General features: G+C 34.2%; 2 protein-coding genes across 5 annotated transcripts in view; both read left to right on the top strand.

Moving 5' to 3' along the window:
* LOC123548663 (CCR4-NOT transcription complex subunit 1-like) overlaps positions 1-5,395 on the top strand; it is a 43,066-nt gene extending 37,671 nt beyond the window's left edge. Inside the window, exons 39-45 of the mRNA XM_053546249.1 lie at positions 175-276; positions 781-1,038; positions 1,310-1,378; positions 1,712-1,889; positions 2,320-2,452; positions 3,100-3,234; positions 4,446-5,395. Of these exons, the coding sequence (XP_053402224.1) occupies positions 175-276; positions 781-1,038; positions 1,310-1,378; positions 1,712-1,889; positions 2,320-2,452; positions 3,100-3,234; positions 4,446-4,533 (963 nt within the window). The 3' untranslated portion in view covers positions 4,534-5,395. The remainder of the gene's footprint in view (positions 1-174; positions 277-780; positions 1,039-1,309; positions 1,379-1,711; positions 1,890-2,319; positions 2,453-3,099; positions 3,235-4,445) is intronic.
* Positions 5,396-8,208: 2,813 nt separating this feature from the next.
* Positions 8,209-14,331, top strand: part of LOC123548662 (uncharacterized) — a 29,601-nt gene continuing 23,478 nt past the window's right edge. The window contains exon 1 of one of the 4 annotated variants that reach the window (XM_045336131.2): positions 8,209-8,424. In XM_045336131.2, the coding sequence (XP_045192066.2) occupies positions 8,355-8,424 (70 nt within the window). In that variant the 5' untranslated portion in view covers positions 8,209-8,354. Of the gene's footprint in view, positions 8,425-12,554; positions 12,682-14,331 lie in introns of those variants that run through there. The other 3 variants (XM_053546248.1, XM_045336137.2, XM_045336133.2) reach the window with 3 other exon arrangements.

The raw sequence follows: 14,331 nt of genomic DNA, 5'->3' as shown, positions 1-14,331 counted from the left end.
TCAGATGTTTCAATTAATGGAAGCTTGGAGTTGACTGTCAGAAGATTGATGGTTGTATGCATATACTCTCTGGGGAATACCTCCAACATTAAAGCTGGAAATATTTTACATAACTTTAGATTCCATTGTAATATAGAAATACCACAAATAGTTCTTGTACTTTCTTGTTTTCAGGGTTGGGGAATGTATGCCCAGTTGTTGATAGATCTGTTTAAATTTCTATCACCCTTCCTGAGAAATGCGGAACTAAATAAACCCACCCATTTCTTGTACAAGGTAATGTCCAAGACATAGATGATAATTATACACAAACTTTCAAGATATAAGTAACTTTAATATTGACAGTACTGTTCATTGTGTAGATCAAGTATTTTCAATAATATTCCATTAAGGTGCAACTTCAAAATTTGAGACAACCTTGAATATTAATAGAATTATCTTCAAAAATGTAATCAGCTGTAAGGTGCAACTTTGTAAGAATGTGAGTACAGGAGTTGGCTATCAAAGTGATGTAAAAATCACTCAAACTACAGTGTATGTAAAACAACAGACAATTTTCATACAAATTATCAAGCAGTTTCTTAAAAATGCGTAATGTTGTTTTAAGCAGTACATCCTTAATCGCCATTGTTATGTGTTGGAAGAGTTTGAGTGAAATTAAATCTGATCTTGTTGTACTGTTTCTTATAGCAGGGAATTTATTCATAGTGTTTAAAGTGAAAAGGTAGGAAGTGTATTTCTGTGATAGATTATTATGATACTGATTTCTTACTTCTGCAGGGAACTTTACGAGTGTTGCTAGTCCTGCTCCATGATTTCCCAGAGTTCCTCTGTGACTACCATTATGCCTTCTGTGATGTCATCTCACCAAACTGTATACAGATGCGAAATCTCATTCTCAGTGCATTCCCGCGTAACATGCGCTTGCCTGATCCATTCACACCAAACCTGAAGGTTGATATGCTGTCAGATATACAACATCCTCCAAGAATATTATCCAACTTCGCAAACATGATACAACCACCATCATTCAAAAAGGTATAAAAATTTTCATACATTTAAATTAATGTCATCCTGAATTATTCTTTTACAACTTTCCAAGATGTTGTTCTTTCAACTTTAGCTGAACTTGAAAATAATCATAAACACATTCCATGTAATGAACTGTTTGTAATCACATAGTTACCTCTAAATTGTGAAAACCTTTACTCAGTCATTGTTCTATAATTGTTTTCAATTATATTTGAGCTTTTGTAATAAAACAGTCTTCTCTACACATTTGAAATTTGACCGTGTTTCTGTTTTTCAGGATTTGGATTCTTATCTGAAAACAAGATCTCCTGTGACATTCTTATCAGATCTGAGAAGCAGTCTACAGGTATGAACAAGAACTCTTTATACACAAAAAGATCACAAGTTTACAATGCCTAATATGTGTATTGCACTTCCCTGTAACAATACTAAATTTTCAGTGTGAGTAAAGTTGAGCTTATGTATAGGTGTAACAATATACTGATTTTATAACAAGGTTTTACCTCGATGCAGCACTAGTGGCTGAGTAGTAAAAGTTGCCAACTCAGAATCACTTTTCCACATCGCTGTTCGTATTAGAACCCTGCAACAGATCATAATTATTACATTTAAGGTGGTCTTATCCAGATGCCCAGAGGTCACAATACTCGCTACATGTAATACTATATTAATATTTCAGTCGAATGAGCCAGGTTCCAGATACAACATCCCGTTGATGAATGCCCTGGTACTGTATGCGGGAACACAGGCCATTCAGCATATACACACAAAGGGCCTCACACCTAGCATGAGTACAATAGCTCATTCTTCACACATGGACATCTTCCAGAACCTCGCAGTCGATCTTGATACAGAAGGTAAACACCCAATATGTTTTCATAGAAATTCGGCTCAAGTTTAAAACTAATTTTTACCAGCATCCATGCAATCTGCATTACAGCCAATTAATTTTTTTAAACTTGTCAGTCTTGTCAGTCTCTGCTATATAATGTATGTTTTCTTCCACACCCGCTATAATCTAATAGCAAAGACAGGAATACAGCAACATCAAATCATAATAAAAAAAAAATTTGATTAAATATAATAGTCCACTGGTAGAATGGGACTACTGTATCGTGCAGTAAGTGACAACATTGACATTGTGAAGGAAAAGTGTCTTCAGACATTATTTCTGTTAAAAGAATTGGTAAATGTTGGTGATGTATGTTGTTACTTTCAGAACTTAAGGGCTTTGCTGATTTACTTACATATTTGCAATTCTTACAATGAGAACTTACTTTGTTCCAGGTCGTTATTTGTTCCTGACGGCGATAGCAAACCAGCTGAGATACCCTAACAGTCACACACACTACTTCAGCTGTACACTCTTATACCTGTTTGCTGAGGCCAATACTGAGGCAATACAGGAGCAGATCACCAGGTACACTCATTACTTGTTAAAGGTTTGAAAATTAGGATCTGAGGTTATACAGCCAAGTTAGGGAAACCAGTGCCAAGTTTCTAGCATCTGATGGTTTGTGAGCAAAATATTGAAAATGATATTTTTATAAGGTTTAAAAATGAAGGATCTAATGAGCTGTAATGTGAACTATTTTTCCAAGTTTTGAAATTGAGCAGTGGTAGGGTAGTAGACTTTAGACAGATCTGAAGTATGTATATCATAAGGGAAAGGTTAAACCAATGGGAAGTTTGTTGAACCTGTAACATTCTTATGTCCATAACTGTGCATTGAATTGTGCCCAAGATTTATAAATAGTGTAAGTTGCAATTCAATTTACTTCCTGCTTGAATTAGAAGGTTTATTACAAAACCTGTATGAACATAACTGGTATTAGAAATTTTGTGAGACCTTACAATGCACACTTGTCTCATCTTTATAATCTTGCTGTTGAGTAAACTATCATAAATGCCTTTAGATTAAACTTTATGGCCTTTAACACCAAAATTAAATGTTATAAGAAAGAATTATTCTTTGAATGAAATTTATTTTGATTGAGTGTTTATACATATATACAATGTGTATTAGTTTATTATGCAGACTTTCAGGTGAGAGTTGTATGTTTTCAGGGTATTACTGGAGAGGTTAATTGTGAATAGACCACACCCATGGGGACTGTTGATAACCTTCATAGAACTCATCAAGAATCCACAGTTCAAGTTCTGGAATCATGAGTTTGTTCACTGTGCACCAGAGATCGAGAAGTGAGTGTCTTTATGAGACAACAGTTTTGTCTGTTAAAGAGAATTCCTATAGTTTTTTTCCTTTCATAGAATTTTTTTAAATTCACATATATGATAGGAAAATTTGTCCTGAAACAATGAACAAATAAAAACAATAGGTCACCAGGCTTGTTTTTGTGAAAAATTGTTTTGAACACACCCACTGTTGCTGAAACTGACAGCGATTTTTTAACATTTTCATAATTTTCTGCTTTTTTATAAATACCAACCAAAATATACATCCAGGCAGCACAATACAGTTTTTTTTTCTTTTTACAGATTTTATTATATACTTATTTGATATCATAGTCATATTTGTAATACTCTATCCTTACAATAATGGGTACAAATGAAAAAAAATATTGTTTTATATTTACTTTTGTGAACTTTTTTCAATGAAAAATACCCATAGTGAAGAATTTTTTTTTTAATTTTTTGAAAAAACTCATAGAATTTTTTCTTTTTCTTCTTGTGTATAGATAATTGTATTGTGAGCATAAAAATGGCTAAAAATGTATGGGTCACCAGGCTAAATTTTATGTTAAGACCGCTAGAATACAACACCTGTTCGGACGGAAATGGCGCGAACCTGGCCAAATTGATTACATGTATGTCTGCTAAAAGTTTAAAAAAAGTTTTAAAAATTCTTAATTCTTTCTATAATTGAATACTAAATAATCTGAAAGATGATATTGTCTTATCAGTACTAAGTCAATTATCTTACATTATATGAACAACACTGTCTTTGTACTAAAATGCGATGTGAAAACACAACCACAAAAATAGCAGGCATGATACTTGTCAATACAACATAAACCAGTATCAACATTTGATTACTGATATAACTTATCAAAAATGTTATTTCTTTCAAAATTCCTCATATTTAAGATTGTCTGTAACATGTTTCAACAAATGTTGACCAGTTCAGTTTTCCATAGAAAGTGTAGGCTGCGCAGAAAGATGCGCATAAAAAACTATAGGAATTCCCTTTAATTGCTGTTTTGCAAGGTTAATTTACCCCAAATTATATCTTGAGGCCTCCTTACCATTACTTGCCTGTGAACTCTAACTAGTTTGTACCCATTAGTTTAGATTGTAAGAATATCTAACAAACTAATGTTGTATTCCTTAAATATGACCTGCTGTGATTGTTCAACAAATGCTTAAATAGCTGACTTACTTTTCTTTTGCAGATTGTTTGAATCTGTGGCTCGGTCATGTATGCAGCCAAAGACGAGTGCTACACCTTCCCGGGATCAGGAAGCTGCAGAAATACATTAGTAACCTGAGAAATGCAGTAGAAATTCAGTTACAACTTGTGAAAATAGAGACCATTTAATATTCATATCTGTTTATATTACTGGATCAGCAATCTTGGATTGATATTTCAGAAATGCTCTTTGTCTATAGGAATACAGATGAAATAAGGGGGAAATACTTATGTCAGTTTAAGTTTGGGCAGTTTCAGTTTCACTGTGTTCATAACTGAAATAGAAACTGAAACTGGGATTAGTAGGTATGGTTACCCTTGTGGGTTTTGTGATATTCATTAAAGATGGTTGTACAATATTAAAGGTAATTTATGTGGACCTCTGCTTTATTTTGTTCAAGCTATAACAATTATAAAATAATATCAATATGGTCTGTCAAATGATTACTGGTTTCTGTTACATAAGGAGAGGTTCTTGATTTACATTTACTAATGTATTATTTTACAACTATTACTTTTTGACATAAAGTGTGAATTGAAGTTTTTTCTTTGAAATTGTGATAGAAACATTTTTTGCAGTCTTGGTGTTTTGAAAATTAATTTTCAGATGTATTGTTGTATGTCAACTATGGTATATTTAAAATCTGTTGATATGTTTATCTGTTGGTCGATGTGTGGATTACGTCTTTAGTTCTATTGAAATATTGAACATTTATGAAAACATGTTCCTTAATGTTAACAGAGGAGGTAACCAAAGTGAAGTGGTATTGTCAAAGTCTTTGGGAAGAAATTGTAAATAGTAGTTAGTATGTACTGATTGTGCTTTAGTTTCATAGTTACAAAGTGTGTTTTGCTTAACTTGTGTGTAGATACTGTAGTATTTGCTATTTGGATATATATATGTGTGCTTTGCTAATAAATGAGCATTATGTATTCTGTGTTTTGTGCATCATTACCAATGATTAAGATGTGTGGGTGGAGGTTGAGGGCAGACTAGAATAAGTGTATGCTGATCGAATGAATACCCTCAAGCTTGTGTAGTTTTCTTTCTGTTTGGTTATCATCTACCTGGCTTGAGGAATCCATCATCACTAGCGTATGAGTGAAGAGAAACCAGTTTCCTCTCCCCGAGATTGATTAATTATACGAAAGTCTTACCATGTTCCCGTGTCCTTTCGTAAGGTCACTACGTGGATCATTGGCCAGAGATAACTTAAAGCAGCATGCCTCCAGATTTGGCTAAAAAGTAATCTTTCTTTCAAATTGAAGTTTGGTCATAATACGAACATTAGAATATGAATTTTTGTTTCTAAAATATTTTTAAAGTTCCAAATCAAGAAAAAAAATGTGACCGTGCCGAGAATCGAACCCCGGACCGTCGCGGCAATTAAGACATTTCCCCGTCGTCGTAACCAATAACGCTATAGCTGAAGTAGTGAATAATGACTTCAAAATATAGATATTTATAATCGAGACAGTTTTACCTGGAGTAAAAGCGTGACAAACGCTTTTCGATTTTCATCGTAAAAAGTAGTAAAAACAGCAAATTCTCATGTGTTTCCGTAACATAAAGTTTGTCAGTAATTAAGTTTTAAAACCTTAAGAAATACAGCATTTATTTCAAGATATCTAAAACAAAATACTTTTTGTTGTCGAACGATCTGGAGGCATGCCGCTTTAAAATCTGTAAAATATTGTGAATCTTTGGTAGAGAGTGGAGAATTGTGTGGAGACTGCATAATAAAAATGCCAAGAGATTGCATAAAAAAGGCAATAAGGAGAGAAAGCATCACAAATTTTGTCAGTTGATGGTTCGTTGGTTATGAGAGGTGGATGTTTTAAAACTAGCATACAGACGGCGGGCAATGCCGTTTTATTTAGTTGCTATATCCCAAGATGTTACTCCTTTCGTGACTACTGAAAACAAATGTGAAACTTTCAATAGTTATCTGTAGGATAATAATTTGGAAGCAAAGAATGCATCCAAGCAGAAAAATAGCAGACTCGGTCACATCGAGTTTTCGTGAGAGGTATTGGTATGAACTAGCTCGCAAGTACTGCTGAAAGCGCAATTCTATTGTGCATTGAACGGAACCGCACCGAGTACGACAGGAACCTGGCAGAAAACAATATAGAGGATATGCGCGTCATTTTATTTTATCGCTACCCAGTTGTTTTGATAAGAAAAAGTAATGCACATAATTTACAAGGAATAGGGAACGTTCTTTGCTAGGCAATGGTTTTGTTTTTGTAACATACTGTATTGTTACGTCGTCTTTTAGTCCTGGCTACAGACCTGTAAAATATACTTCTATAATGATTGTACTATCATCAAATGTGGTTGAGTTAAATCTCCAGCAGCTTGTTCGCCCCGATACACAACTTCTTCATCTAAACAGTATCACACACAGATAGGTCCAACTTTTATCCAGACACTGTAAACTTGTGCATTACATCAACATGCTGTGGACATGGCTGCTGGATTGACTGCCAAATATTAATGTATTTCAGTAACGCTGTTTTATGAATTCATTATCAAAGATAATTAAGTATCTTAGTGACACACTATCTTTTAAAAATACAACCCACCCCCACAAGGGTACTAATTTGCATATCGTCAAAAATAACAGCGTTTTAATGCCATGCATCAAGATTCTTCTTCTTACATTGATACACAAAATATTATATATGCTTACAAAATGGGATTATCAATGTACTCCAAAACAACGAAATATTAATATCGGCAGTATAAAGGAGATTCATTTGAACTTTTATAGAGAGTTGCATGTTCTCGTGTTTTGGGGCGTTTTGCTCTAGTTACGATCTGAAAGCTCTTGCTTGGTTTAATGATACACATATACAAAATTAATGTAAAATATTCATATACCGTATCAGTTTTTCTTACGCGAACGGAGGAAATTTACCAAAATTAGAATTTTCATAGCTGTAATTTTTTATTGATCCTTGTAATCATATTTTGGAAGAGTTGTGGATAATATTCATTATAAATACAGTTACCATACAGACTGTTTGCCTGCATTCAAGTGTATTACCGGGATATGAGGCAGATTTAGTGATTAAAATCAAAGTATTTGTATATAGTACAATCACCGACATACTGGATATAACTTTGTTGACGGCGCCTCGAAGAGCAAACAATCTCTTTATACACAGGTAGATATTTTTTTCCCCATTGCATTACATACTATTCTTAGTAAACTTGACTTCCCAGCGCAGCAAACCTATATGCCAAGCATAAGATGGAGAGGTTTCACTGTACCTGAAAACAGCTCAGAGATGACCAGTTGTCTTAATATCATGTGTGAACCAACGAAAAAGAATGTAAAAAATTTTTTGTTGTAACAATAAAAATATGTTATAACTAGGAGAATAGCACTCTTTATTATATATTTGTCATTATTCGATAGCACGCGTTAAATTTTTATTGAACATATTTTACTAAAACTATACTTGACCGGTAAATCAAACGAGAGTATAGATCTACTGTCCGTATGACCGTTTTCACGACATATTTAAAAGTATCGTTCAAATTTGAAAGTGCACGACGACCACGACTGATGTACTTCAATGAACTTGTCAATACAAGATAATAGACAGACCAAAGTTAAATAGAAGCAGGGTCAAAAATGATGGAGGAAATTTTCCAGATGAAGTTTAATATCTACTGTCATGTCAGATGATAACGTGACATACTATTTAAACAGATTTGTCTGTTACTGGTTGGTATTCGTTTTCAGGTAGTGTAAAATAGTGGTATTACCATACATAGGTTTAAAGCAGCCAAGAAATCGGATACTTACAAAGTGAACGTGTTCGCAATTTTCGTAATCTCAAATAAAAAATACTTTAGGTTTATATCTGGACCAACAAAATGGGAGATATTGGTACATTTATGAAAGGGCACGGGTCTCGGCCTCAACAAGCTGCCGACGATGGGAAAGGTAAATTTTGTCATCATCTAAACGATTTTGACTGACTTTTTTGCGTCTGCGTAAAGCCAAGTTATTGTGAAAGCTCCAATGTATGTTGTACATCGTAAGAGTAATTATCTTTTAAAACGACCTAATAATTTTTCCTTTAAGAATTATTATGATTTCCTGATCAAACTCTCATTTGAAAACGTTTTGTCGTAAAGTTAACAACATATTACGTTTTATCAGTTTAGAATATTTCTTTTACATGTACGGGCATTTCTGTATTCTCACTATTCTATAAAGAAAAATGAAAATAATCTGTCGCCAAAGATGTGACATAAAACCGGCTGAACAAACAGTAGTTAGATGAGTTTGGGTCATTTTCCCCCAGTATTTCTAGAACAGCTCGTCGACAGCCTGATTTTTAATAACCTATACAAAGAAAATACTATATTTGTTTTTTAATTTCAATAAGTTTCCAAAATACACGGTGACAGTTCGTACCGAAGGTCCAAGATAAAATCCTGTGTATGCACTAGACACGTATTAGATACGACTGGGTATCTTTACCGTAAATGAAAACATAGAAGTTGATTTGACTCTGCATATTTACAGATAAAATGGAACTTAGATTCTTATATCATGTTATTCTGCCAATGTTTGTTGTATTCACTCCTGTAACAATTTACAGACAAGGTAACGGCAAAAAGGATTGTTTTGTTTGATAGTGCTATTTATTATACCTCTCTTTTGCCTACAATGATAAAATCCCATTACCCGAGAAAGAGATATTTCGACTATCAAAAACATTTTCAACCTTTTTGACACGTGACCAAGCGAAAGAGACTGTCAGGTCATGTGACCGCGCTGATATTTTGAATGTCATATAAGGGCAATTAATTGCTTCAACTTTTTAGCTATATGATTGCCTCCCTTGTACATATATAGTAGTGGCGTCACTATTCAATATGTACACAGGCGATTACCGCGCTTAAGATGAAACTGTTAAATTAAATGAAGTAAAAACATTTATAGGTACTAAAAATTTTGTTCGGTATAATAAAATAAATATCATAAGGCAGCGTGTGTGACATTGATATTGTCAACCCTCGAAACAGAATGTCACCACTCGGCTTTCGCCTCGGGTGACATTCTGCCCTCGGGTTGACAATATCAATGTCACACACGATGCCATATGATATTTATATAATAATAGGTGTATGCACTATTTCAGATACGCCGACAATCCTGGCATAGGGCTATAGGTTTAAAACGGATGCAAAAGGGAAAACATGTGCAATATTTAAATAGATTTTGGTTTGTTTTTGTTTTTGTTTTTAGAACTTGAAATACGTGCAGTCCTTCAGCGAAAGATAGACTAAACGCTTCTATGTCTAGGGACTGTACAAGTCATTCAGTTTGTTTAAATTTAACTTTGACTATATAAGGCAGTAGGGCCAATCCTGAAAGTCGAATTAAGCTTTCACGCAAGGACTGATAACGTGAACAACCAAAAAAAAAAAAAACAAAAAACTCTATGAGGGGTTTATTGGTATTGATAAATATTATAATTAAGGAATGTTTTGCAACATTGACAACATTTAAACAACACGTGCGTTAAAGTGCTGTGAAGCGTTCTGAAAACAAAACAAAACAAAACAAGTCGAAAGATTTCCTGCGGCCAGAAGTTATACAGACAAGAAATTGTTACGGACGTATGTGTGACCACTCAGCCTAAAAAGTAACTTATGGGTGAATGACGTGCGTTTTTTTTTTATTATACCATTACGCTTTAATGTAGGAAATTTTACTCCATTCTACATGATTTACAAGTAGATCTATGGCTATGGAATATGTACATGTATTTCTTAATTCTGAAAGTTATTGTTTTGAGCAAAAATAACTATATTTCCATTTCATGTATAACATAACTTTTAGCTCAAGTGGTCACATTCCTTGATGACTATACTGAAATACTTTACTAGGGCTTTCACAAATGTGATTCATGCCTTCACCTAGACTTCTTTGACAACACAGAATCATAATCCAGGAAATTGAAGAGCAATTCACACAAAAACCCTTATGCACAACTAGGTATCAATATTGATCATTACTGAATGTTTGAATAAGTTATATGAAATAATGAATGAGGAATTCAAGTCACAAACATTTCTCTATATATCTCAAATAGAGTGCCAGCTATATTGCAAAACCGGCGTTCCATAAATGCTATAAGCCAATCGCATATCGGTAAAAAGTCACGTGAAATCACCCAGTCTGCATGTGCTACACTGCTTGTTGTATTCCAATATACCTGCGGCCTCCAGGCCGCAGGCAATAACCGAGCTTGCGGTGAAAACGATAATAAGGCAAATGTATTAACCATTTGACATGAATTACAGAACAGCAGAGGGTATGCAAAGTATTATGTATCTCGAGGCCTAAACGGAAATCCGTTCAACTGTCTATTATTTGTGTTGAGATACGCAAGTTGCATATGTCTCCCAGCTGTCTCGTGCCTGACATTAATGTACTGAATTTAAACTAGAGGGACGGACAAGGTAATGTGTTAAGAACTACGGCAACGGTAATTACTTGAGGAAGCTGCGCGTGCATATTTTTTGATATTAGGTTAGAGAACACCAGTTGTTTTCCCATAGACTTCCATTATACCAGTTTCCATAAATCGAAACATGTATATCCAATCACATTTTTTTCAAGAACGATCTTAGTTCCACCGAAATATCAGACGAAAAACATATGAATAGTGATACTTTATTTAAGTAATTTTCGTGTGAATGAGATGAACCCCTGTTTACATCGTTGTCATGGCGGGAGAAATTCATTTGATGAAACTTTTTTTCAATACACATAAAATGTAGCAAATTTATGAAATACTGTAAATGCAGTAAAAATATTCCATTTTGAAAAAAAAATCACTTCTTGGGTTTGTTTACCTGACCACAGGTAAACAGTCTTTTACTGTCTCTACCCCCTCCCCCTCCCCCCACCCCCTCATTCCCAGTAAGTTCCCTGTACTTTTTTGAATTGGTGGTCTCTGACCATTAAGGTACAAAGAATATATCATCAGCCAAAATATCTCCGCAGGGGATACCTTTAATGTATCTGAAAATTTGCTGTTGGGTTGAAGTGGAGGCAAAGGTGGTATCAGGAGTCTGAAATTCTATCAATTAGACTACAGAAGTCTGTCTTACAAATTCCCCCTACATTTATATATAGGGGCTATTTGTTTTAAAAGGTAAGCTTCTGGAGTCTTATTGATAGAATTTCAGACTCCTTTGTACTATAGATCTTTGCAAAAAGCTATAAAACTAAATGGATTTTATACTTCTTTGATCTATGGGATAGGAGGGTTGTACATAGGGACTAGGCTGTACATAATCTCAAGAACATGTGCACATCATCACCATCATTATTTATCATCATTTATAGTAATGGCTACTGATACATTATGGCCATGTGGGAGTGTGTGTGTGTGTGTGTGCGTGCGCGCGCGCGCGCGCGTGTGTGTGTGTGTTTGGGGTGGGGGGAGGGGGAGGGGGGTAGAGACAGTAAAAGACTGTCAGATTTCCTAGGCTACTCAATTCACCTAGTGCTTCCTAACAGTTGTGATAAAAAAGGTGCAAAAACCTAACGCCTTAATTCCCTTAACTGCAATATATATATATATACAAGTAAACTGTTGTGCAGAAAGGAAGACGTTAGTAGGGTTAAAAACAGGATAAAACTTAAAAAGCAAAAATATTTGTACTGGCATTATGGTTTAAACATCAGTGTAGCCAGTGCTGATTTGAATCCGGAGACCGTTTCAACACTGATTTCATATGATGGTAATGCGTTCCACTGAACAACTATTCTAGGGAAGAATGAATTTTTATAATATCAGTTGTAGCAGATGCATGGTATCTGAAATGCCTGATAATTGCAGAGTCTGGACTATCACATTTTCCTAATTTTCTAAACCCATTGAAATTTGAATAATAAGGTAAACTACTGTAGGATCTTTGAACAAAGCAAGATCTATATATTTCAAACTGTTTAAATATTTTCAACATGCGAATTCCATTAATCCGTTTTGTTGTGGTGGCGCATTTCTTCTACTTTCATGTATTATTTATACCTTTGAGTTCCTCTGCTTCACAACAAAGGGAGACAATTTGGTTGCTGACGCTGAGGAGGCCGATACTCAATCATGTCTCGAATAAGTTTTTATCCATTAGTCCCGTCTGAAGTCGTTTTCAAACAGTATTTCTAGCCATACTGGTCAGTAACATTAAAAGTTCGATTAATTATGATATTGTTTGAGTATAAAATACATAAATTGATGCAACTCAACTGAAACCTGAGAGAGTCCGACTGTTTTCATGAAAATAATTTTTTGGCTTTAAAACATCTTTCTTTGAAATTGAAGTTTGGTCATATCTATCATGATTGCGACGAAAAATTAATAGTACAATTTGTTTGCCGTAAGTTATTGAAACATTCTTTTCTCTGGGTATTGAATGATTAAAAATAAATTAATCAACTTGTGCTTTTCTTTAAGGAAGTGTCCAGGGATACGGATCCGTACCTCTAGAATCTGATTCTAGAGGTACGGATCCATACCTCTAGACAAGCCTACTAGGGGTTTTCTAGGGGTACGGACCTCCTTTTTCTAGAGATTTTGGGTTATTTTTATATTAAATTTTGTTGAAAATGAAATAACAAGTAAGACTTTACAAGTCATCACTTAAAACTTGGATCTAATTGGTCTAGAGATACCAGCATTCACGCGATTGTTTACCTTCTCTTCCAAAACGTAAATAACCGAGGAACTCCAAATGAATACACTGCCATGCCGATAAGTTTGTTGCCAAATAAACTGTTGATAACAGCTAGAATAATGAATGAATTTATCCCTTAATTTGAAATTTAGCAAAAAAAATAAAATAAATAAATTAGGCATAATAATATGCACCTATTTATTTTGTTATTTAACAAGTTGTAATGATAAGCGACACGGAACTGATTGTTTAATAATCAATTAAGCAACATTAAGTAAATGCAACTGTTTGTTAAAACGTCCCTTGTATCTTGTAACGGCTACCAAATGTGTGAAAAACATAAATACACTACAGTAAGGGTTAATTATCAATTAAAAATAGTTTTTTCCCCAACATATTTAATATTATTTTGTTTAATCTTTATACCTTTTTTTTCTGCCAGTTTGTATCCCCGTGATTTATTTGGTGTTCCTCGGTTATTTACGTTCCGAAAAAAAAATGTAAAAAATCGAATGACTGTTGTTAATCTGTAAACCATTTAGGTCCAAGTTTAAGGTGAATTCTGATGAAGTGTTATTTGTTATTTCATTTTCAACAAAATTTAAAATGTAAATTACCCTTAATCTCTATAATAACAGCTCTAGAGGTCCGTACCCCTAGAAAACCCCTAACAGGCTTGTCTAGAGGTACGGATCCGTACCTCTAGAATCAGATTCTAGAGGTACGGATCCGTACCCCTAGACACTTCCTTTCTTTAATAGTATTTAAGACTTGAATTATGTTAAAACAAAGAGCTATAAAAAATAAATAGATCGGCAACTTGAAAGGCATATTGAGCAAATCTGGCCAAAAAAACATGACAACTGAATGAGATCTCGTTTACCGGAAGTGACGCATTCTTCATGCGCCATTTTGTATGCGAAAGCAATTATTCATCGGTAAATTAATTATCACCGTATGACCACGCTTCTTTTGATTGTAGGAAACGTGTACTTTGTGTCTTAAGACTATTTCACATTAAACTAATGTTATTTTAGAAGCTAACATGTATTTTAAATGTAGTTTTAAATGTACAAATTGTAACTCCATGCTCGCCGATGTTTGTTTTTACTAACGCTGATTCATGCTCTGACACGAGATCATGCAAGAT

This window comes from Mercenaria mercenaria, chromosome 6, assembly GCF_021730395.1.
Source record: "Mercenaria mercenaria strain notata chromosome 6, MADL_Memer_1, whole genome shotgun sequence".
NCBI lineage: Eukaryota > Metazoa > Mollusca > Bivalvia > Venerida > Veneridae > Mercenaria > Mercenaria mercenaria.
The sequence above is the reverse complement of the archived record's forward strand: the minus strand, read 5'-3'. Positions and strand labels throughout refer to the sequence as shown.